Raw genomic sequence first — 24,661 nt, forward strand, 5'->3', positions numbered from 1 at the left:
GACAAGTGTCATGGGGACCATTTCACTTCACTTCTTTTATTGACAAGTGTCATGAGAATCACTTTCAATGATTAGTTGTCTTAATTTCCTTAATTTTCTCTAAAAACAAAACCAGCCTATTAAAAAAGAACGGAGGGAGAATCCAATACAACTTTCCAATAAGTTACTAAAGACCTGAATGGGGTTGCCCAAAACCATTTAACACCAGACCCCCATAAAATATAAGGGCTTTGATTTCATTTATCACTCTTGCTTCAGATTTTGGAGATTTAGCCGTCATTTTCCTGACATGAATTGATGTTACAAGCACATTTGTTTTTAAAGGTGTATTTTATCGTCTGAATGAGTTCACTATCAGTATCTATTTGAGATTTAACGAAATTAGGCTTTTATTAGTGAAGTAAATAAGAGGTAGAAAATAAAACGAGCAATGGAGAGGATGATAAGTTGGCTTCGAACCACCAAATGATGGGTGCATTGGGTTCACGAAAGCTGGGTGCCATCAATTCGTCTCGTGAAACTCTCCATATCAGTTGGAGATATGGAAACACTTGTGATATTTATGGTTTGGATGATTCAGGCTACTGCCTTTACATATATTATATACTTCTATATAAATGAGTTACATTGCTAAGAAAGGAAAACAAAACCACGTTAGGAAAATATTGTATCTCTAATTATATACAAGAAAAATATCGGCATGCTAAATCTTAATTAGTCAAGTTCTTAATCACTACATTACTTTCTGTCTTCGTATCCAAAGATTTGATGGATATATACTTTCTTAATAAATCTTAATATAAAGATTTTATTGGATCTATTGTGTATTATGTATGTGTAGGAGCCTTAATACATGGTATTAATAAGAAAATATTTTCTTTAATTTCCATTTCTATAATAGAGTAAAAACATTAATACGTTGAGATTTCTTTTTTCTCAATATTAAACTGGATAAATTGAAGTTCATATAGTTGTGTGCATCAAGATTCATTTTAGCTAAAAAATGGCGAGAACTATTTTATCTTTTCTTCTAACAGTTTATCATGTTTCACTACTATTAAACTTAGGCATCCCCGTGAATCTAAAAAAGGGGTTTAGTTTAAAGATGATTCATAGAGACTCCAAACAATCACCTTTATATTTAGGTGACCATTTAACACGAGAAGAAAGGGTTCAGAGACTCGTCCAACAGTCCAAAATGCGAGCACATGACATCAACTCACAAATATTACTCCGGAGTAATGCAACGCGCTCCATGGATCCTGATGTTGCACGTTTGCCTGTAATTTACGAACCAGAAATGTTTTACATTGCAATGGTTGGTTTAGGTACGTTTCCTGGTAGACAAAAATCATTCATGAATTATTATTTGATACTTGATACAGGCAGTGATGAGACATGACTTCAATGCGAAGGTGCCTATAAATCTTTCCATCAAGATGCACCACTTTATCCTTGGAGTTCGTCAACTACGTATCGCCCCATTGCTTGTAATACACATCCTCTTTGCAAGGGAGATAAGTGCAATGTTGATGGCCAATGCACTTATGTATCAGGCTATGAGAGTGGATCGGTTACATCTGGTATTCTTTCTGAAGAAAAGTTCACATTCGACTCCGATACTGGTGGCCTTGAAAATATTGAGTTACAATTTGGTTGTGGCCGAATCCAAGAGAATTTTGAAGATTTTATCGGCAAGAATCATTTACGTGGCAAACCTGATCTTATTACAGGAATACTCGGTTTAGGATTAGGACAATGGTCTTTTCTTAATCAATTAGGAGCTGTTGGACAAGGTAAATTTTCCTACTGCTTTGAGACGTTTAACCAGAATATGGAAGGGTCAGATACATATTTAAGGTTCGGAGAAGATGCTATAATTGGACGCGCAGGTCAAGAAGTACATATCACTCCGATTGTTGTGCCTAAGTTTGAAACCTCATACTATTTCTTAAATCTAGAAGATATCAGTGTAGGTAACAAAAGAATTGGATTTCCTAAAGGTACTTTTAAGCTTAGCAGTCGAGGAGTAGGCGGTAGTGCTATTGATTCTGGTACTCCAATATCCATTATGTATAAAGATCGTTTTGATAGAATTGCAGATTTGGTAAAGGCAAATTTTAACGAGCTCGGAGTTGAATATATAGGTCCCCAACAAAGTTTTGATGTTTGTTTCCGTTTACGGGGAAAATTTGATATTAATAAGTATCCTTACATAACGCTTCATTTTCAACAGGCCGACTACGTTATTTCAGATTATAAAGCTAATTTTGTAATATTAGGTGAAATTGTTTGCTTAGGTATTTCCCGAGGGGATATTAAATCGCCATCTTTTATTTTAGGAGCTAATCAACAAGCGAATAAAAGGATTTTATATAATGTTATGGATTGGTCACTCTCTTTTGCTACGGAGTATTGCGAATTAGGTTCATGAAGAGACAATGCCATCTAGCTAGGAATTTGCCAAGAATAAATTCAATGTCTGGAATTTAATAAATTATTTATTTAGATTTTTCTAGTCCCATGTAAATATATTTTTGATGTTAATACTTTCACTAGTTAGATAGAGACAAAGATCCATATAGTCTATTTAGACTGATCTGACAATGATCTCCCTAACTTAGGAGCAGGTATGGCACCTCAAACAGCAAAAGTTTTCTAAAGTTTTGGTCTCTAATTTCAGCCTACGTTCCTTTGCATGGTAAAAGAAAATTTAGGTTTCACAATGCTATTGGGTAGAGAATGAATCTTTCAAGCCCATTTATGAGGATTTGGAAGGTTCAAACGAATAACCAAACGAGAAAAATGAAGAAATCAATCTTACAAACACCGATTGCCAAGAACCAATATGATATTCAATCTTGTTCCATGCCCCCAAATTGCGCAGTTGGCACGCTGAAGTTTTCCTACAGAAACCTGGGTTATGAACGTCGGCAAAGTCTGAGAAAATCAGTCTACGTTGAATGTTAACATAAAACAAGATACAACTGAAGGCACTACAAAAATTACCTAGAAGAAAATGACTTCTGTTAAGAAACAGAGTTGTTCAAACTCAAGATAGGTATTACAAACATTTCTGCTCCGCCGTATATGCTTTTGAAAAAGAAATTGTACAACAAGATTAAACACAACACGAGAATCAGAATGAAGGATGTTGAAGACAAACGTCGTCAGAAGCAACTGAGGAGACTACCACCTATCCCAAGTTCCACTTTTCACAAATATTATCTTCATCTTCACCGGTGACAATGAAAATTGGGTTACTACAGATACTTTCTTGCTAGGGCCCTGACTTTCGTATCAAAATGAGATGATGTTATGCGTGATCCAGGAATATAGAGGGGATTCAGAAGAATCTGCAGGAGTACCAGAGGGAGACACTAAGCAAAATGAATAAAGTTAATATTTAACCTAACTACTGAGGATTAACAGAGCGGCACCAAGGACCTCATGTTTACTCTACAAAAAACACAAAGGAAAAATGGCTCTTTCAAACTGAAATTATTACCTTTATATACAGCTCATGGACATCTTGAAAAAAGCTTTTGATCCCATCTTCACTTCTCGAGTCATGAAGTAGCATCAATCGTGTATGTATGAAATGGTTGGTTAAAGAAGACAAAAGAACAACAGTGAAAAAGCTGATGCGAAATACCGAGTTATACGACCATAGAGATCATGAAGCAACAGTTCACAAAATTAGTTAACCTTCGATTAACCTATGGGGAATATCATGCATTGTGTACACGGACATCTATCTCCAATTTCGAATGTTGGTTGGCCCTTGAATCAATAAAACCCCAAATCAGGTGATGGAAACAACTCTTAGTATGCAGAATTGACTAAGGTAGCATTTGGTAAAACTCAATCAATCGCTTGTCACTAACTTAATATCGGCTTTACCTATCCAAGATTTATCAAACAAGTATAATGATCATAACAATGCTTTACCCTAATGATGCTTCACAATAAATTACTCTGTAAGTTATTCTAGAGTTATGCGATTAATAAGTTTATCAGTTCCCATTTTGTAGGATATGACCAGCAGTAACATATACAGACACCACCAGATCGTTGAACCTATCCACCGTCTTCAAGAACCTGTGTCCAAATTGTCAAGCAGAATGTCTTAGTGGGGAAAAAGAGAATGGGTAACAACAAGACTTCGGCATGTATACTCACATAGCGCTAGTAGTCCATGCAAGGTCTTGAACAACATCCAACGCTGCATGTAAAATAAATTGGTGCTGGTGAGCAGCATCTTCTTTCTGTCATCATAATCTTAGGAAATTAAGAACTGACAACAAAAGATACTTGCGAACAAATATAAGAAATAAACGAGGAATGCGACCACTGGTGGAACAAAGTGACACACCAGGGTAAAGTGGAAAGTAAATAAACATACAGAAGCAAGCTTGGTAAAGCACATAGCATTCCCAATTAAAATAGACGAGTAAGCACCAAATTGTCGGGTAAATGTCATGCATAAGGTGAGTAAATTTCATACACAACTACTGCAAAATTTTCTCAGACTGCTATATGTCAACTCCAACATTTTACGTTAGGAAAAACGAAGCGTGCGAAGACGCAAACTCAATTCTACAGAATAATGATATAACAAAAAACATATATCTTACGACTCCCATAGTATCCAAATCTTGCCAGGATGTTATACTTCCAATTTAAACAACTTATCTACAAAAAATGAAGAATCAAACTCATGGCAGCATATACAATGATATAACAAGTAAGTGGAAAATCTTCTAATCATTTGCTAAGTTAGTAGCATGTAATCATCACTTCATAATTCAGAATACAAGGTTCATACAGTTCTAAAAGAATAAAACTCAAGAAAATTCGTACTCTGAGAGCAGAGCCAACTTCAGCTTCATAAACGGGAATGTCATTCTTGCTAACAATAACAAAACATGCTGTAGTTGCCATAACCCCTTCCTTTAGTAGAATAACCTTCAGTATAAATCGCAAACTGTAAGAGAAAAGAAAAATGTCAGACCTTAAGAGCATAAAGTAAGATTATCCTGTCTGCTGCTTCTTCTAACATGAACGACTAAATGAGAAAAGATATAACAACAATTTAAACTAGCAAAAACAGATAAATTCAACTTCATGTTGCACGTCTAGGGCGATGGTGGGAGATCTGCAGCTTAAGCTTGTAAGCATGCTTGGTATGTCCACACAATATTGTGGGTAATATATTTCAGGTATTAACTACAAAAGATTCTGTGTTCCATGCCATCAAATGCAAGTCATATATCCAAAACAACAAAAACAAAAGAAAGGAATCCATACAACAACTAAACACACTTATGAGTAGAGATCACCTAACTAACAAAGCCGGAGTTGTATTACTCTTATACATGGCTCAAATATAGTTCCGCTTATAAATGCTACCAGGTCAACAGTAATGCTACTTGTGACTTGGTCAATTTCTGGTTCCAAAAGATGAATGTTAACAGAATAGTTCTTAGCTGGTATACCTATACTGTTAGATCAGGACTTCGGAACAGTTTTATGCTGGAAGTACCAAGAACCGAAGATCGTTTTCCAGTAACAAGTACCGGGTCGAGCGAAGATAAACCGCATAACGATCTTATCTCCAGAGATGCGGCTAAAGTTTTTACACCGGCTGCCTGCAGGCCTAGGCGCAACCCACCCATTGGTAGGAGTAGTTTTATGCTGGAAGTACATCATGACCAAATTTATCCTCCTTATCTAGCAGCCAACATTCATCAATTCCAGCTAAAACTTTTAATCAAACGCATCAGGCATTACATATAAAAGTTTGTCCAAGGACAACGAAACCCTATATTTTGCTATATTAGAAGAAAATTCTACCTTTCAGACATTACATAAAAATATGTTGTCTTTCCCAATTCTCTGATTATGCATCTCTAACAGCTTCATCTCCAACCCTATATATTCTACCATTTTATATATATCTTCAGTTTGCGGATGAGATTTATCCTCTGAACAGAAACCATGCATATACATAGAACCATGAACCTCACCAACATCTGCCCAACTTAACCCTGTTAGTTTCTTCACTCCTTTGTCTCTCATCCCTTTCCTTATCTTTGCTACTTTCTCCCACTCTCCTTTCTCTGCATACATATGAGACATCAACATATAAGAACCAGACTCCTCTGGTTCCATCCCAATTAGAACTTCTCCGACTTTTATACCCAGCTCAACATTACCATGAGTTCTACAAGACCCAAGCAAGCTCTGCAACACCGGCAGTCCAGGTTTTGTTGGCATTTTATCCATAAATTCTTCTGCTAAGTCCAATCGACCAGCTCTTCCTAACATATCCACCATTGACGAATAATGCTCTGGTGAAGGCTCAATTTTATGATCATTCACCATGGAGTTGAAGATTCTCATACCCATGTCAACCATTCCTCTTCGACCACACACTGCTAATATTGGAAGAAATGTAATCGAATCTGGCTTTACTTCTTCTTTAATCATCTCCTCGTATAAGCTCATCACAGTTTCGAAATCCCCATGTCTTGAATAAGCCGAAATTATTGCAGTCCAAGCAACTAAGCTTCTCTCTGTAGTCTCCTCAAAAACAGCCCTAGATTCATCAATACTTCCACGTTTAGCGTACATATCAAGCAGAGCTCCTAAAACACTAATTTCTGTGTGTAAGCCTAGCTTGATAATGTGGGAATGGCAGCGTCGTCCATGTCTTAGTGACACAGGTTCGGCAGATGCAATCGCATTCAACACACTACCGAAGGTGAATTTGTTTGGTCGTAAGGACTCCATAATTGCAGACAAAAATGTCTCCAAAGCTTCTTGATATAGCCCATTTTGAGCATAACCAGAAATCAAAGCATTCCATGAAACAATCTCTCCGTGACTTAACTCATTAAACGCTTTCCTTGCTTCTTCCATATACTCAAACTTAGCGTACATGGTTATGAAACTGTTAGAAACATTCAATTTGGTTATAAACCCTGTCTTAATACAACACCCGTGAATCAATTTTCCTCCTTCCACTAAATCTTGACTAGATATTGCTTGGATTAGCCCCACATAAGTGACTTCATTTGGACAAACTCCATCAAGTTGCATTTCTTTAAATAGAGAAACTGCAGTTTCTTCATCTAGCGAAATCATGGTAGTCCACGACACCACATTTCGATCAGTCATACTCTCAAAAACCATTTTAGCACTGTGGGTAATCTCACATTTCGAATACATCGAAATCAAAACATTACATACTGAGACATGAACACCATACCCAGTTTTCAAAGCTAAACTGTGTACTTGTCTCCCCATATCCAAGTTTTTTACATGACCACAGGCTGATATTGCACTTGAAAATGAAACATGATCGAGCTTCAAACCTTCTTTTACCATATCCACGAAAAGCAAAATAGCCTCCACTTCATTATTTCCTTCTTGCACATATCCACAGATAACTGCGTTCCAAGAAACCAAATCTCTATAAGCCATTTCATCAAACACCATTTTAGCTTCTTCTAGTCGGCACCACCTTGAATACATTGTTATAAGAGCGTTACCCACATAATTTTCAGCCCCAAACCCAGATTTTAATATCTGAGAGTGAATCTGAATTCCAAGAAGCTCTGGAGGATCTGAACAAAAGGAAATTATAGTTGTATACGTCACTGCATCAAAAACAACCCCTTTTCGATGCATTTCAACAGCAAACTCTGCAGCATCTTCACTACATTGGAAACCCGAAAGAATGGTATTCCAAGACACAATGTCTGGGTTTTTTAGACTCCTAAAAATATCAAAAGCTCGTTTAAACTGCCCAGATTTACAATAGAAACTCATCAACGAATTATGAACGGTAACATAGGAATTGAATCCAGCTGATATTGCCAAGCCATGTATTTGAGAACCAGTTTTTAGATTTCCACAACAAGATTTAAAAGCAATGGCAATGGTGTTCTCATTTAATCCACTCGTACCACCAAACTGAATCTGCTTTCTTAGTGTTTCAAGAGCCAAGGATGGAAGATTATTGTGTAAATAAGAAAGCATTGATTGGTTAAGAGAAGACGGATTTGGATGAGGAATATGGACGGAAGTATGGAATCCATGTTTCAGAGAGAGGAAGTTCTTGAAACTTGCTAACACTTGATCTTGTTCTAGGAAACAGTTACGAAATCTATAATGGAGGGAAAACATTAGAAGATTTCAACACCTGCCTCAGAACCCACTAAGAGTGTAAATATAAGTCTTCAATGGAGTGGCGTCACAAGTATTCCTACACAGAATCTAGCTAGGGACACGTCTAACGGCAGCAGATCCTCCTGGTTTCATTTCAAATGGTGACAAAAATACAAAGACTAGGATGTACAATTCAAGATGAAAAACATCATACTACAAAAGCAGTCGGCAAAAACATGTTGACATAGTCGCACCCCCTTCCTCTAGCAGAATAACATACAACATATTACAAACTGCAAAACGAAAGAAAACTCATATCAAATCTTTTCTTGAACTATGACGTAGGATTCAGGAACCTACTGCTTCATATAACGGGAACGATAAAATGTCAAAGACAACAAGGACCTTGGTGGTTATTAAAGCATTTAAGCATCTTAATCACAAACATATCCATTCGAAACAAAAGGAGGTTTCACACAATTCCCAACACATAGAGTCATAGAACAAAAATCACCACACCATAATAAACTAGCAAAACTATTATAAGAACCAAATTTCACATTTCACATAAAATGCCTAAGATTCTTTTACTAGTAAAATAGTGACCAACAAACTCATACTGATATTCACTTATTCAATGCTTTTGTTTCCTTATTACAATAGTATCCGCCATGAATTGGGAACCAGGTCAAGTGATGAATAAAAATCATGAAATTTGGTTTAAGTTTTGGATATAGATCATCTAAGTCAACGAGATCTAAAGAAGAAGTAATAAAAAACTAAACATCACTGAATGAAGAGAGAAATTTGAAAATTTACCTGAATTTTCCAAAAGAATTCCGAGTATCCTTGAAACCCTAATTTTGTTCTAAATCGGGCGGGACAAAGTTTATTGGAGAAACCTAAAAATTGTTGTGCGCTACAAACTCTTCGGTACACGATATTTACCCCCTTCGTTTTTACACGGCTTTTGTCATAGAATAGCCTGTTTGGATGTAACCTAAGAAATAGGTCAAGGAAGAACTTTGACTTCTGGAAGACAAAATGCAAGAAGTCAATTTGGCGACTTCTAAAAAGTAAAGATGTTACTCTATAGTAAGCAGTAAGCAAAAAAAAAATTTCTTCTGACTTCTAAAAATGGTTTAATACTTCTCCACTTTTATTTCTGGTATTCGAATAGGCTCATAGCAATGTATGCGTGCATATCACAACAAAGTGTGCACTAATAGAGGCAATTGCCAACATTTGTTTATAACCGACTCCATGTTTGATTGCAAGCTTTAACCAGATAATGTGAGTGATGGGTAAGCTGGAATTGGAATAAGGATGCGAGCTAAAAACACTTGTAGTGGCTTCTCATATCTTTCTTTCTTTTTTTTTAGTATAAAGATAAACAATGATTTTCTTCAAAGCTGTGCTCACAAGTTTTTTTTTTCTGAATTGATGTTTGTTAGAAACAACCTAGACCCGTCATCCTGGAAAAATACATTACATTGAACTAATCAGGAAATCAATAAAAGAAATGACATTGTAATTTTCTTCAGTCCATATTGCCATAAAATCACAAATGACAACAGGCCAAAGCAGTTTCCCTTTTCTTCTCCAAATTTCCAGAAAGCCACTTGTCCATCTGCATTATCAGGGTAGGCTCATAACTCCTGTGAAGTTGGCTATAAAATAGTCCCAAATATGAGTTGCGAAGCAATATGATATCTAGAGTACTACAAAGGCAACATAGAGTAGAGGTTTATGGAGCTGAATTTTCAACAATTACAACGAAAAAATGACAAAATTTAGTGCAACAATGTTTCACAGACATTCCCACCTATGAGTTGAGCACTCCGAGTTTAGGGACTGCAGCGGGAAGAGGCAACTCCAGGTTCTCCACAGTTCTGAATGTTCTTGGAACCATTTTATCAACATAAATTGTGCCATCTAGATGATCACACTCATGTTGTAATATTCGAGCCTGCCAACCTGAAGCTTTTACTTTCAACGGCTTGCCATCACGTCCTAAACCCGTAACTTCCACCTCAAGATGACGTTCAACCACTGCCCTAAATCCGTCAACACTTTACCATGATACATACAAAAACAACATCACGGTTAGTTCATGATAAAGCATATTCGAATTGTGAATGACGTAAATGCATAACAGAGATATAAGCAACTAAGCAAGGACTTTTGAAATCCATATCTACTGCAATAGCTTCAATTACAAGAAAAAGTTTTCAGCTGAAATTCTCAGTGAAACTTGATAGTGAAATCTATCATGACTGACTCATGATACTAGACTACAAGGAAGTTATTTTCAACTAGGATGTTTCCAGATAATTGCTTGACGTCGCATAATATGAAGTCAATCACTATATGTTCTAATAATGAAAGAATTAAAGTAGTTGTTGGTTAACCGAATAAGCACTTATACACAGTAAATAGAATGGCAAGGAGGTAAAGGTTAGGTATGTTTTCTTACCTCAGGCAACCTTCAAAGAACAACGCAGTCTTGCTGCCCTTCTTTTCAAGCTTGGGGTTCAGTATGACCTGCTTCGAGAGAAACATTAACTACTAGCTCTGTAGAAATAAAAAGTTTTTTGTTGATGAGAAAAAAATGAAAAGAAAAAGCACTAAATCGTTTATTGGTGTATGATCTTCACAGAAAAACCAACTTACCAGAAGATCAAAAACGCGTCTATCTTGTTCTTTGATATCCTGCTTTGGAGCATAACCAATATACTCTTTTGTATCTTCCAAAACAATAATCTGTAGACCACAAGATAAATCATGTTATTGTGATTTCATTAACTCTTGTGCTTTGACAATGTGGATGTATATGATACAACTAGACCATCCATTTCGACCCGCCATTTATCAATCTTTCGCAGACTCAGTTGATTTTAGTAAATACAACGTGAGGCAACCTTCATGAAAATGACACTAATAAAACTCAATAGTCATTGCAGTAGTTCAAATTCCCCATAATCATATATTCATTTTTGTTTTCTCGTCAAATGTTTACAATCTTGAATGTTTTCGGTTTACATGAAGTTCATTGGCCTCTCACAATCATCCTATGCCTTTTACATTAAAGTTAACCCACAACCCCATCTCCATCCTTAACCGAAACCCCATGACACATTTGAATATTCATTCTACAACAGATTCGATAATTTACCATCTGTAATCTCTACAGAGACAAAATGTTTAACATGCCTCCCCAAATCAAATATACACTGACAAATTACGCAGTCGAAAAACCCAAGAAACTAGGATTGAAGAAGCCGAATGCAAACAAGATTTTTAACTGTTTATTCAAGACATAGAGTACTAGTGGGAACCTCAAAATTGGCAACACTATAAACTAACTAATCAGTTCCAGCCAAATGCAACAAGAATAACAGTTTATTCCAGACATAAACTAGTAAGAACATCACAATAGACAACACCGTAAACTAAAATCAAAATTCAACGGAATGCAAACAAGAGTAACAGTTTATTCAGAACCTACATTACTAGTAGTGACATCATAATCAAATTCAACTCAATGCCATAAACTACTTGAACATACCAATTGCCAGACAAAGCTAGTTGGTGATAAATTTTACCAAATAGGCAACTAGATAAACCCATGAATTGAATTCTAACAGCAATCAAAACAAACAAACAGATACAAATTTTCCAAACAAAATGCAGCAAGTATGAACCTAAGAAAGTAAAGAAGGAAAAACCTTTAATGGAATGCCAATCTGAGGAGCAGCAAGACCAACACCAGGTGCTTGTCTCATAACTTTAATCATATTATCAATAATTCTTTCAATCTTTTCAGACCCAATTTCATCAACAGAAACATCACGAGCAGGTTCATGAAGAACAGGATCTCCAGCTTTAACAATCTCAGGCAAGATTTGTTTCTTTTCTCCTGTTAAACCCAGTAACCAACCTGCTTTAGAAGCAATCGAAGAAGTAGAAGAAGAAGAAGAAAAGGTTTTCAAATAGATCAAGTTCGTATTGTCATTAAATACTGGTGTTTTCAGGTCTAAGACCTTGGATTTGAATGATTTTTCTCGAATTAGACGAGAACCCAGAATTGGGGTTCTAATGAATTGTTTGTTTATTGAATTTCTGAAGCATTTATCAGCTATTGAGATCGGAGATAGTCGATTTGAGAATCTATATATCATCTCCATCTCACTCCGTTCTTTAATGGAGAGAATCTTTTCCAGAAACTCCTTTTATCCAGTAGAAGTTGTGGGGTTATTTTAGTCATTTTCATAGATGAATCAAATTCTATTCTTACACTTAATCAAATTCTATTCTTACCCACGCATATGGTGTATGCATGGTTTGTTTGTTTGCCTTGCCATGAAAATGTTGATATGGTTGCCGGTTTTTCTGCCTGATTCTTCTTGGATTGTCATCCAGATGAATCCATAAACAATTCAGGGAGTTAATTCCACAGAGCTTAGGACTTGATAAAATCTCTTAACTAGGAATAAAACAAGCTTTTATAAACTTAGAAAATAGTCTGAATCGACTAACATGGATATCCTAGAGACTCCCTTAAAGTCCTCGAGGACTAACAACAGATTCAGAGACCCTCCAGAAAATCCCCATGTACACTAACCCTGCAAATCTAGTCATCAAGCTAGATCCTACAACAAACTGACACTTTCTACCCTTTCTACACATGCAAAGGAGAAACATGTTGAACCATAAGTTTTTGTTGCTGCTGTTGTTGTTGATTTTGTTGAATTTGAATCTTATTCTTCAACTTATTGATTCTGGAACATGCTTGCATTTGAACTGGAGCTTCTCCAGTGAGTGGTATAACCGGAAGATTATCACAGTTACAGATTTCGATCATAAAACCGTCCGGGTCATGGAAGAACAACTGATCGACATAGACTCCACCTTCTTCAACTGTCCTCTGAATATAGTCAATCCCCATGTCCTTGAGCTTTTTCTCCACCATTGCCATGCTTCCACACTACACAAAATGCATCTCATTTAGTAGACGTAGTGACTCGATCTGCTGACCTCAAGAATGAGAATGAGAATCAGGCTCCTCGCCAACTGGTTTGGTTTGGTGCACTACTTCTATGTCAGTTGGCATGATAGTGCTTGTACTTTGTACTTGTACAGTACATTCAATAATGCAAACTTTCACCATATGTACCATAAACATTAAGTACAATTATGCAAGCACATTAAATTCAGTGGATAAGGAAGCTAACACAAGAACAACCATGTTTACACCATTGATATCTGCCAAATTATCTGCTAAATTTTTTCTTAGAAAAAATGAATTGCAGTAGCTAGAAATTTTACCTGGAAAGAGATGTGCTGATCTTTGGGATTTATGCTCATTTTCTTTGACACATTTTCTGGGTTTTCCGACTGCAAGAGATGAATTCCAATGCCATAATTGAATAGCCTAAATAAGTAAATAAATAAACAGATAATATTCACAAAATTAGCCAAAACAGATGATTAATTGATTCATAATTCGATAATAATTATTAAGGTTTCATGGTTATTATTACCAGGCTCCATCAAAATCAAATGATCCAGGCCTTCTAATAGGATAAAACCCAAGAACATTCTGATAAAATTCAAGAGATTTCTCAACTGATCTGCATACAATCGAGATATGATTCATAGATGTAATTGGCAAAGGACCTTCCATGATCGATGAACAACACTAATCAAAGCTATTATCAAGTGTGCACTAACTAAAAGAACTGTAATTTCAGACGGAAAATGAAGAAAACGCAAGAATTTGGAGAAATTATTGCAGTGAAGAAATGATAAGGATTTTCTGGATAAACTTGGTTTTGTAATCAAGAGATATTCAAGGTGTTCCTATCATCAAGACGCAAAATGTGGTAGATTTTATAGACTTTGTTGAATGACATATGTCATGGTACGAGTTTACACGTAGATAATCACAATGCTAAGGCAGTGACACGGAACACACTTACGTCTGGAACACATCCATATCCTCCTCCATGCTATATGCTGCACAGAACAGCGGCGCACTCATCCACGTGAAAATCTTGCAAGAAAGATGACTCATTGAGGCCAGACATTTAAAAGATGAATAAAGTACGCATGCTCTCTGTTGTCCACACAAAGTTTTACGTCAAAGTATGAGACGACATTTCTTTTTCCCATCCATTGTCAAACTAGTCACAAGAAAGTTAGGCTTGGATTTTGTCAAATTGATGATTTCTGATTCACTATTACATGTCGATCTCATCTTGATTGACACGTACATACATTAATTAACTTAAAGTCCCAAGCTGTTCACTTTTCCTTAATAAACTATCATTTGATTTGGGAAGCGTCGGTTGTCGTTTGTCAGGGACTCAAGGGGGGAGCTAGGATTTTGTGGAAGGGAAAAAAAAGGATGAAATGTTACCGAGGGTGGACACGAAATAAAAAAGTTAAAAATTTGCTCGCCACATGGTTTCAGAAGAAAAATAAATTTAATTTTTTGTGAAGCGAAATATTTTTACTCCTGATTTATGATTTTGGTATTCAAACATAATACTCAATTCAAAAGAAAAAAAAATTCAATGAAATAGCTGCTCGGCTGGGTGATGTAACTACCTACTTCTGCCACAAGCTGGCTTCGCCACTACTGACAATGATACGCGTATCGGAACCAAAACCAAGGGTTCAAATCAATTATGAGTTAAAAGTGAAGCTAAGCAATTTTAGTGCGCAGTGGGTAGAACTATTTGGAGCGTTTTTGTTTCCTTCTTCTTCTTTTGTATTTTGGAGTATTAAAATATTACTAATGGTGGATTTATTTACAGAATTTACCGTTTTCGGGAATTTATAATTCTGGGATTCATGTAAATTTTTTGTGTATTTGGTAATTCAGTTAGAATTCTTAGGATTTATAATAAAGTCTTTGTATCGTTTGGCATTACCCTCAAATCTTAAAATTGCATATATATGGGATTTAGAGTTAAAAAAAGTGGGTCCATAAATCCTTTGACAAGTTTCCCAGCAAATCTTAGGGGGAGTGGTCGGACTCCATATGGAGGATTTGCCGGAAAACTGAATCCCGTAAAAAACGTGATTCCAAAGATTCGGACAACCAAACGTACAGAGAGAAACGTAATTCTACCAAATCCTCTGGACCCATAAATTCTTTCCTTAAAATTCTACATCCAAACCCACCATAAAGATATGGCATTAATCTTCTATAAAAGAAAATTTGTATTTTAACTAAACCGAGGATGATCAATGATTTTGATGTTTCTTTACTTCGTTTCCACTATTTTTAAGACCCCAAATTGTTAAAAACCAGAACCAACTTGTATAACAAAGCCCAAATGTGTTTCTTACGATAGCCAAACAAAACTGAATCCGTTGACACCATTGCACGTTTACTAAGTTTTTATTTCACAAAATTGGTTAAAAAGACCAAAATCAATAATCCCTGTGTGAAAATGACATTTAAATTTTGATACTGTTTAAATAGACAAAAATTTAAAAATAGCCAGGATGTAAACATTTTTATCCTACCCATTTTCAAATATTTTTTCTTATTTTTAATTTACATCAGGATGCATCCAGTTTCATCTTTGCTATTTTTTAAGTTTAAGTCAGGATGAATCCAGTTTCATCCTTGCTATTTTTGGTGTCCATTTCACCCATACAAATTTTTACTCGTTCATTTAAACGATGTTTTAAATAATATTTGGACAAATGACCCATTTTTCGTTTTTATTTATAGTTCATGATAATAATTTTCTATAAAATTTCAACATCAATGAAAGGGATTTGCATGTACACAAATGAAATTCATCTAAATACCTAATTTTCTATAAAAATCTAAACATCAGTGAGTGAGGACGTTTGCATCTGTATAATGGACATCGATTAACCCAATATATTTTCGACGACCGATGACATCAACAATGGTGAACGTGAAAAGCCAAATGCCCATCTAATATTTGGCTAGCCTTTCGATTTAGCTTTTCATGATTACCCACCAAACACACACGTTTTAACAAGATTGCTAATAACGAATACCAAATTATTTGGACGTGTACCAATATGTATATAGGACAAAATATATTTTGGTAAGGGATTGGTACATCCGGAGTAACTTGGTACCCCAATTAGCATCCTAGGCTTTTAAATGTGCGAACTACCTTCTATCTTGTTTGGCATAATATCACTGCTCGTCGTGCTCGATCGTAGTGAAACGTATGGCGTTTCTCACCTTCCGAACATCACAACTTTTAAATGTACTAGCTACTCAACGCATGTGTGGATGCAATGATTCTCTCTCTTCTCTGAGGATCGGGATGAAATGAGTCGACTCAGTCTTCACTCCTTCCAATTCATGATCTGCTCTTCAAACTCTTTCACCGGTTTTTCTTTACTGTGAACTTATTTTAATTCTGGTTTTATGCATCTAACTTATTAGTGTGTTTATCTCTTAACTTTTTCATTTCATATATCTTAAATCATATTTCTTTAAATTTTAGTCGCAGTTTCATTCATGGGTTGCTAACTTTTTCATTCTTGTGTCTCCTTTATGTGTTTACAGCTTGTGTTTTCAATAATGGCGTTTGCCTTCTCATTTATTATGATCAAAGCGTTTGTTGAGAATGTTGTTAACCGTTTGATAGCAAGATTTGTCTGTGAGGGTATCAGTTGTATGAGATGGAAAAAACTCAAGATTAAGGAACGTTTCAACTCTGCGAATCGGTTTGAAGAAAAATCCCGCTTCGAAACATTTTCAAAAAAAAAATTGAAAACCGTAATTTCAGGGCACGACGACAATTTTGTTACCTTATTTTACTTTGCTCGTTGTTTACCAGTTGTACACCTAATCAAGATAAAGTCCGTAAATATCAATTTTGTTACCAAAATTATAGCATCGTCAAACATAAAAATATTCTCATCATTAATGCAGTGTTTTCATCTATCAAACAACATAAACCCTAAAACTCTTTATTCAAAGAAATGGAGGCGAGCAGTTCCAGTCAATTAGGAGATCTTGTTATTTTGATCAGTTTACTATCTTTTATCTTTGAATCTGTCGACACTGGGTGACGAAGAGTCACCCAATAAACAAATGATCATACTTGGTAAACTTCGTTTCAAACACATACGATTTTAATACATTTTTCTATATGCGATAATTAATTGTGAGACCGTAGATCTACTTATGATCTTTCGGCATTCACAATTTAGCGCTAGAAACATGGACATCTAGTCTCGGTAAAGGTTTATCTTTCCTATTTACGCCTTGTTTTCAACAACCATTTTCCTGTCTACGGATGTTGATACTACACATACTATTCACAGATTAACTCCCTAGTTAACTCTGAGAATGGATCACATGACTCAACATCCCTTCCAAACCCACAATAAAAGAAGACATAACGTTCGAAGTATAGTCCAAACTCGGACATATACCCGTTGAAAAGTCAACAAGATTTACACAGATTTCTCATAAAACTTATATATCTGGGAAATTATAGGTTCTTCATACCCTTATGTGTGTTTTTCACATATTTAACCGTTTTCGCATCCTTTTCATCGAATCCAGATCACAAGAAAATTATCACCTTTTATATAAACCATATATCGCTCATTATGCACGATACTAACGAGATCTTTGTGATCTATTTTTATCAACCCTTCGTTTGTCCAGAAAGTGGATAAGCCAAAAGATGCAAGTAAAGCAAAAGTAACATCCAAAGACACTCCGAGGACATCACCAGTTGTAACTAGGAGCAATCAAAAGGGTGATCAACCAAGGACCAAAAAACCAGACGTGGAAGAAAGTCCACATCCCAACAGCTGCCGCTATCACCACAACAACAAAGGTAGGGTCATCTAGACCAAACATAACCACCAATCCAGCGGAACAACGAGAAGAAGCCGATGAATCCATAGCGACGCAGTCGATATACGGGATGCCACCCACCAACGAGCAGAATGTGGTCGTCATACCAACTAATCCACCAGTCACAGGAGCACTCTAAACGACTAACCCACCACCAGATCCACCCGTTCCTGTGATAGAAATCATAAAAGAAGGGAATACATCCATCGCAAGTCAAGGAAGAACTCCAAACCAGGCTTCGAATCCGTCCGTACAACTGCCGGCAGAGCTAGAAGAGATGAGAAGGAACCATAAGACATATGCAGACGCGATATCCCTGTTAGCTTACGAGAATCAACAACTCAAGGAAAGTATAACACAAGGGGAAGATAGAGAGGACGCACCGGCAGCACACGAGAAAGCAAATTCAAAGGCACCGGACCCAAACCTAGAACGAAGAATGATCGTCGGAAATCCTGAACCCCTAAACAACAGACGTCGTACCAAACAACACAATGAAGAGACGGATCTAGAATACATACCAGAGTATGTGACAAGAAACTCAGATTATTACGACGATGATCCCAGAGGAGCGGGGCGAACGACGCTATGGGTCGAAAGTTTCCTAGCCATGGAGGCCCTTCGTAACGAGATGATGGAGGAAATCAAACAACTTAAGGCCAGACAGTGAGGAGGAATACTAGAGGAAGTAATGATGGAGGCGGCCATCACGCCTCTAACCGCACATCTCGCAAGATCCCAAATTCCGCCAAAATGCCCTATTCCTCCATTCGAATGTTACTATGGATCCGGCGATCCAGCGACACATCTACGCTACTATATTTGAACATTGGCTCGATAGGAAAGAGACGACGTAGTCATGTGCATATACTTTCCATCTAGCCTAAAGGGCTCCGGTATATCATGGTTTGACAATCTTCCGTCCAATTCCATCGAATCCTACGAACAACTCACCAAGGTATTCTTGGAGACGTACATGTACAACAAGACCATGAGCGCTGAAATGGATAAGATTTTCTCACTAGCCATCAACCCCAAAGAAACAGTAAGAGAGTACACGGACAGATGTCACAAGATATGCCAGGATATTGGAAACATAACATCAGTGGTAAGCATCAACTGTTACAAATGGGGTTTGGACCGTATGAGTGCTTTGTTCGTCGAGATCCACGGGAGAAACTCTACAACCGAAGGACATCTTTATATCATCATCGAAAAGTACGCCAGATTAGAAGAAATACAGCGAGAGAACCCTAGAGTGCAAATGCATAAATCCCACAGAACCAATTCGGTGGAACCATCCAGTAATTCTTCCAAAAGAGATAACTCAACTGTAAGACACAATGATGATAAGCGTGGGCGCCGAGATGAAAACCGACGAGGTGAAACAAAATTCGAAGACCAGGTATACACCAAGCTCAACGCAAGTTATACACGCATCCTACGAGCAATCAAGGATAGAGCAGGTTTCGAGTGGCATGGTCGAAAGGGAAGCAACCTCCAACAACAGAGAAGTCAAGAGATTATTGCGAGTACCATTCTTCAATGGCCATCAAACAGAAAAATGCAAGAATCTGAAAATAATGATCCAAAAGCTGATTGATGCCAGCGATCTTAAAGAATACATACAACGTTCTGGATCTCAAGAGGGGAATCATCGTAACAAAACCGTACAGATACCAGAAATCGATGGTACCATCAACACTATATGTTGTTCCGAACCAACGGGCCCATCACTAACCGATCAAATAGGGAAACAGTTCGAGTCTTACTGTGAGCTGTACAAGATTGACGGAAAAGAGGTCGAAGAATGCGAAGAATATATGAATACGACGCTTACTTTTTCCGCCAATGATGTAAACGAAGATATGGAAGACCACAACGATCCGCTAGTTCTCACGATGCTAGTTTCAGGATGGAACATGAAGAAGATAATGATTGACAGAGGAATCTCGGTCAATGTCCTATTCTACGATACTTTCAAATGCATGAAGCTGAACGATGAGCAGTTGCTGACCTCATATTACATCATATATGGATTCAATGGGGCGGTATCGAAGCCGTTGGGAGATATAATCCTTGAAGTAAAGTCAGATCCCACGAATGTACATACCAGATTCAATATTGTCGACGCACCATCACCATACAACACTATTATAGGACGAAGATGGGTGCATCGGATCAAGGGAGTGGCATCAACTTACCACCAATTCCTTAGGTTCCCAACCCCAGACGAATAAATAGAAATCAAAGGGGACAAAGTGAACGCTAGAATAGCCAACCCCAGGAGGTGTGACTCAAATTAGAACGAAAATTGGAGCGAAAAGCCAGAAGAGGTAAAAATAAGGCTGAAGCTAAAGACCGGGAAATTGATCAATACCTCGAAGATATTGCAAGACAAAGGTCACCAATAATCTCAAAGGACGCAGAAACCACGAATGCCGGAGCAAGTGCCTCATGAACAAAAGACGGCAGCGAGCCTACCAAATAGCAATTAAAGAACGTTCCCTATCTAGGGCCTGCCAAGCCTACATTCACTTCTGTCGAACCCACCAAAGAAATCAACATAGGGACGGAAGACGAACCCAAAATGATAAAAATGGGCACTCTACTAGATGGAACGATAAAAGGCCCTCATTGAACTACTCAAAGAACATGCTGACATTTCCGCTTGGTCGATGGGAGATATGCCTAGCATAGACCCAAGCGTTGTGCAACACGAACTTCGAATACAACCAGGATAAAGTGGCACCATAGTACCATCATGATGTTTAACGAGAGCTCAAGAAACTCAAAGATGCGGGTTTTATGAAGGAAGTCAAGTATCCGACGTGGATCTCGAACATGGTCATCGTCCCAAAGAAGAATGGAAGGATGAGAATATGCATCGATTTCACAAACCTAAACAAAGCATGCCTGAAGGATAGCTATCCATTCCCCAGCATTGATCAATTGGTTGATGTCGTCTAAGGTCACGAAGAATTGTCTTTCATGGATGGTTACGCTGGGTACAACCAAATCGCTTTAGACGAGGAGGACCATCAACATACAACATTATTTACTCCCCATGGATTGTATTGTTACACTCACATGCCCTTCGGATTACGTAATGCAGGTACTATGTACCAAAGGCTCGTCGATGCAATTTTCAAACCTTGGATGGGGAGAACCCTAGAGGTGTACGTCGATGATATGCTTGTAAAAAGAAAACTAAAAAAGGATTATCTCCGCGACCTAAAGGAAATCTTCGAAGCAATGAGGAAGTACAACATGAAGGTCAACCCAGAAAAGTGCACCTTTGGTGTCACTTCAGGGAAGTTCTTAGGATATTTAGTAACCTAGAGGGGAATCGAAGTTGATCCAGCAAAGATCCAAGCCATCACAGAAATGTCATTTCCAAAGAATGTGAAAGAGGTACAGAAACTCAACGGGAGTCTAGCGTCTCTAGGAAGATTCATCGCCACATCCTCAAACAAATGCAAGTTGTTCTTTGACATCTTGAAAAAAAAAACAAGTTCGCTTGGACAGAAGAGTGCGAACAGGCCTTCCAAAAGATCAAAGAATATCTAGCAACCATCCCAATCCTACAAAATCCAGACCCCGCAGAAGTCCTCGCACTTTATGTTGCTGCAACAGAAGATGTCGTGAGTGCCGTGTTGGTAAGAACGAACACCAAAGTCGAGCAACCAATCTATTACATCAGCAAAACCCTCAATCCGGCAGAAAGGAATTACACGAAGATAGAGCAACTCATACTAGCACTGGTCTTTGCAACACAAAAGTTGCGGACCTATTTCCTAACTCACCATGTCTGTGTCCCTAGTAAAGCACCATTGTAAGCGGTTCTCAGTAGTTCAACCAAGGTGGGAAGAATAACCAAGTGGAATGCATAATTGGAGCAATTCAACATCATCCATGAAATTCAGACGACACAAAAGTCCCAGGTTCTAGCAGATTTGCCTTTACCAGACGGAGGCAAGATCGAAGGCTTGCCCGGGGGGAAAAGGGAGATGAAGAGCCAGCAGACACACTCGATCCTACGAACCAAATAAGATGGGAAGTCTTCGCTGATGGTTCGAGGAATAAGAAAGGTGCAGGGATTGGAATCGTCGTTACCACGCCAACTGGAGATAGGATGGTACATGCACTAAGGCTGGAATTTGAAGAACATACCAACAAAATAGTGAAATATGAAGCAGTCGTGCACACCCTTCGCCTCATCATAGAGCTCAGGATCACGAATGTACATCTAACAAGTGATTCCCAGTTAGTCATCAGACTGATAGAACTCGAATCTAAAACTCTCGACGAGACTTTATCGGAGTACATATCCTTGGTGCAAAGGCTGGCATCCTAGATAAAAAATATTACTTTCAGACATTTATGCAGAAAAGATAACAGGTGGTGGGTCCGGAAAGGCGTATAAATTTGGTGCGATGAAACGCGGGCCTAAAGTAATACCGCAAGTGCACGGTCGTCAGTTGTAGCTCGTGCAAGTACGGGTCGATCCACAGAGATTGGGTGTGTTTCGGAAAAGTGTCTTAGCTAATTGGGTTCCTAGATTTGCTTTAGGCTTAGAAGCCCTTTGGAAGTGTTGGGCTTAATGTACTATTGGGTTTGAATGCCCTTTGAATGGATTGGGCTTAGTGGGTTTGTAAACATAAAATGAACTGAGCTTGGGCTCAGTTGTCTTTAAAGTGCAAATGGGCTTTGGTTTTGGGAAACTGGTTTGAGCCTTGGGCTCAACAGTTCAATTTGATTTGGGCTTGGTTTTTGAAAGTTGGGCTCTGTTTCAGTGAGCTGATTTGAGCTTTGGGCTCAGCAGTTCAACTATGAGTTGGGCTTAACAGAGAACTAGGCTTTGGCCTTGGTCTTACAGTTGGTCTAGACCTTGGGCTTCTGTTTTAGTAAAGAATCTGGGCCTTTGGGAGTGATTTGGACTTGGCTTGGCAACTGCATGGGAAATGCACAACAGGAGCAGGTGCACAGCAGGGATTGCAGCAGCAGCTTCAGCAGCAGCACTAGCAGGGGAAGCAACAGCAGGAGCAAGGGCTGCAGCAGTTGCAGGGCAGGAGAGGAAGCAAAGCAGCACAAGTGCTGCAGTAGAAGAGAAAGGCAGCTGCAGCTTGACAGCAGCAGTTGCAGAAATGCAGCAGCAGCAAAAGTGACAGAAAAAGAACTGCACAGCAGCACAAGAGCTGCAGCAGCAATTGTAGCAAATAGAAGAAATGCAGCAGGGAAAACAAGTAAGCAGTGAAAATGCAAAACAGAAAATGCATGTAAACCAAACAAATGAAAGAAAACAATACTAACAGTTGAAGATGGATGGCAAACTAGGGCATTGATTCCACCTCTTAACCTAGACTAAGTTGGATATTCCAATTGCAACCAAAATGTCCTCCCAAGGTACTAGTTATCTGATTAAAGCATAACTAGTCTGAGGTTTGGACCATAAGCAATTCACATGGGTTGCTGCACTTTCAGTCACAGGGGGATCCTAACTACACTATATGCATGACATACAATGTGAGAGCAATGTGATGAGAGGCCAGAATTGTAGTCTCCTACACAGTGGCATTAAGGTTTCATCTTCACCCTAGTGGTGAATTTAGAACATTAAACTAACAAACATCAAACAGATACACACAACAACATCATACACAGCACAATAAAAACATATGCAAATGGTTAACAGTGCAATGTAACAGGAGCAAGATAATAACAGTAACAATTGAAATTAAGCTAACCCAAATTGGGTGGAAACTTGGCTAGTCCAAGAACAAGTTTTTCATTCTACAGCACCTCCCTTTTATAGCTTACAAAATATCCAAATTTTCAGAAACCCTAAATTGGAAACCCTAATTTTTAAATTGGAAATTAAACTCACTCTCTGATGCAAATAGCCTCGACCCATGCTTGTACTTCTCCTCCTCTGCTAATCCTTTACTCGAACGCTGCTCCAATTTCCTTCTTCTCTCCACTGTGAAACCCTAGCTATGTTTGTCTTCTTGGTAGCATCAAAAATTAATGCTAAGAACAAGACAGACACGACTAGGGAAGAGGTAGGTGATGGTGGTGGCGTCCTTGTGGTCGTGGTGGAGATGGAGACGGCGGAGCAGACATGGCAGGGTCTGCCATGGTCGGGGGAAGAGAAGAAATTTGGGGGAAATGAGTTTTGGGGAAGAAGAAGGTGGGTGTTTGTTTTGGGTCGATGGGTTTGATGCTTAGGGTGTGAAGCGGGATTATCTGAAGTTGATGAGCAGCGATCTGGTCCGTAGGATGTGACGATGGTAGGTGGATCCAACGATGAAATGGGAGGCTGTGGGTAGCTACCGTCGGATGGAGGAATGCAACGAAAAGGACGGCCCAAGATGGAGATGGGCGTTGCGATGTAAAGCGGGAGCTTCGGAGTTTGATGTGCGATGATGGAGCGACCGTTGGATTCAACTACCATATAATCTGAAGGCTTGGAATTTCAGCGCTGTGGTGCTTGGCAGAGACTTCCGATTTTGATGATCTATGAAGGAGCGACCGTCGGATGCTCCCGAGAACTGATCTGATGGCTGAGAACGGAGGCGCTTTTGTGTGTAGAAAATGAGGTTGTGC

The 24,661-nt window shown here is 38.2% G+C and overlaps 5 protein-coding genes across 8 annotated transcripts; 1 reads left to right on the top strand and 4 right to left on the bottom strand.

Annotated features, from left to right (window-relative positions):
• The first annotated feature begins 1,198 nt into the window (after window positions 1–1,198).
• Window positions 1,199–2,434, top strand: LOC113340868 (aspartic proteinase CDR1-like). Its single transcript, XM_026585922.1, has 2 exons — window positions 1,199–1,328; window positions 1,416–2,434. Exons 1-2 carry the CDS (start codon window positions 1,199–1,201, stop codon window positions 2,432–2,434), a joined length of 1,149 nt encoding a protein of 382 aa, XP_026441707.1.
• Window positions 2,435–2,687: 253 nt separating this feature from the next.
• LOC113341016 (trafficking protein particle complex subunit 2-like) lies at window positions 2,688–9,165 on the bottom strand. 3 transcript variants are annotated; one of them, XR_003355718.1, is made up of 8 exons: window positions 8,995–9,165; window positions 8,390–8,468; window positions 4,864–4,987; window positions 4,183–4,268; window positions 4,040–4,101; window positions 3,509–3,594; window positions 3,010–3,356; window positions 2,688–2,916 (listed from the first exon to the last, which is right to left on the bottom strand). XR_003355718.1 is itself a non-coding variant. In XM_026586058.1 (7 exons), exons 2-7 carry the CDS (start codon window positions 8,458–8,460, stop codon window positions 3,264–3,266), a joined length of 522 nt encoding a protein of 173 aa, XP_026441843.1. In that variant the 5' UTR covers window positions 8,461–8,468; window positions 8,995–9,165; the 3' UTR covers window positions 2,837–3,263. The 3 variants fall into 3 exon arrangements, 2 of the variants coding, with proteins under 2 accessions (XP_026441843.1, XP_026441844.1); XM_026586058.1 differs by having other exon boundaries at window positions 2,837–3,356; XM_026586059.1 differs by lacking the exons at window positions 8,390–8,468; window positions 8,995–9,165 and adding an exon at window positions 5,499–5,638 and having other exon boundaries at window positions 2,837–3,356.
• Window positions 5,859–8,370, bottom strand: LOC113341015 (pentatricopeptide repeat-containing protein At4g32430, mitochondrial-like). Its single transcript, XM_026586057.1, has one exon. It carries the CDS (start codon window positions 8,191–8,193, stop codon window positions 5,860–5,862), a length of 2,334 nt encoding a protein of 777 aa, XP_026441842.1. The 5' UTR covers window positions 8,194–8,370; the 3' UTR covers window position 5,859.
• A 344-nt stretch (window positions 9,166–9,509) lies between the features above and the next one.
• Window positions 9,510–12,505, bottom strand: LOC113340995 (peptide deformylase 1A, chloroplastic-like). 2 transcript variants are annotated; one of them, XM_026586036.1, is made up of 5 exons: window positions 11,904–12,505; window positions 10,849–10,938; window positions 10,652–10,719; window positions 10,001–10,247; window positions 9,510–9,805 (listed from the first exon to the last, which is right to left on the bottom strand). In XM_026586036.1, exons 1-4 carry the CDS (start codon window positions 12,360–12,362, stop codon window positions 10,001–10,003), a joined length of 864 nt encoding a protein of 287 aa, XP_026441821.1. In that variant the 5' UTR covers window positions 12,363–12,505; the 3' UTR covers window positions 9,510–9,805. The 2 variants fall into 2 exon arrangements, with proteins under 2 accessions (XP_026441821.1, XP_026441822.1); XM_026586037.1 differs by having other exon boundaries at window positions 9,510–9,845.
• A 139-nt stretch (window positions 12,506–12,644) lies between these two features.
• On the bottom strand, window positions 12,645–14,123 carry LOC113340996. Its single transcript, XM_026586038.1, has 3 exons — window positions 13,719–14,123; window positions 13,504–13,609; window positions 12,645–13,162 (listed from the first exon to the last, which is right to left on the bottom strand). The coding sequence occupies exons 1-3, from the start codon at window positions 13,859–13,861 to the stop codon at window positions 12,857–12,859; spliced, it is 555 nt and encodes a 184-aa protein (XP_026441823.1). The 5' UTR covers window positions 13,862–14,123; the 3' UTR covers window positions 12,645–12,856.
• Window positions 14,124–24,661: the final 10,538 nt, after the last annotated feature.

The sequence above is a fragment of the Papaver somniferum genome, unplaced genomic scaffold, assembly GCF_003573695.1.
Source record: "Papaver somniferum cultivar HN1 unplaced genomic scaffold, ASM357369v1 unplaced-scaffold_24, whole genome shotgun sequence".
NCBI classification, from domain to species: Eukaryota; Viridiplantae; Streptophyta; class Magnoliopsida; order Ranunculales; family Papaveraceae; genus Papaver; species Papaver somniferum.

Coding starts and splice junctions, on each gene's coding strand:
- LOC113341016 (XM_026586058.1), bottom strand. CDS start 8,460: ATGTTGTATGTTATTCTGCTAGAGGAAGGGGGTGCGACTATGTCAACA. Junction 4,269..4,863: donor AAGTTGGCTCTGCTCTCAGA/GTACGAATTTTC, acceptor TTATGATGACAG/AAAGAAGATGCTGCTCACCA. Junction 4,102..4,182: donor GCATGGACTACTAGCGCTAT/GTGAGTATACAT, acceptor ATTTGGACACAG/GTTCTTGAAGACGGTGGATA.
- LOC113340996 (XM_026586038.1), bottom strand. CDS start 13,861: ATGGAAGGTCCTTTGCCAATTACATCTATGAATCATATCTCGATTGTA. Junction 13,610..13,718: donor TTTGATTTTGATGGAGCCTG/GTAATAATAACC, acceptor TTACTTATTTAG/GCTATTCAATTATGGCATTG. Junction 13,163..13,503: donor ATCAGCACATCTCTTTCCAG/GTAAAATTTCTA, acceptor CATTTTGTGTAG/TGTGGAAGCATGGCAATGGT.
- LOC113340995 (XM_026586036.1), bottom strand. CDS start 12,362: ATGGAGATGATATATAGATTCTCAAATCGACTATCTCCGATCTCAATA. Junction 10,720..10,848: donor GACGCGTTTTTGATCTTCTG/GTAAGTTGGTTT, acceptor CTCTCGAAGCAG/GTCATACTGAACCCCAAGCT. Junction 10,248..10,651: donor TTCTTTGAAGGTTGCCTGAG/GTAAGAAAACAT, acceptor ATCATGGTAAAG/TGTTGACGGATTTAGGGCAG.
- LOC113341015 (XM_026586057.1), bottom strand. CDS start 8,193: ATGTTTTCCCTCCATTATAGATTTCGTAACTGTTTCCTAGAACAAGAT.
- LOC113340868 (XM_026585922.1), top strand. CDS start 1,199: ATGCGAGCACATGACATCAACTCACAAATATTACTCCGGAGTAATGCA. Junction 1,329..1,415: donor CATTGCAATGGTTGGTTTAG/GTACGTTTCCTG, acceptor TTCAATGCGAAG/GTGCCTATAAATCTTTCCAT.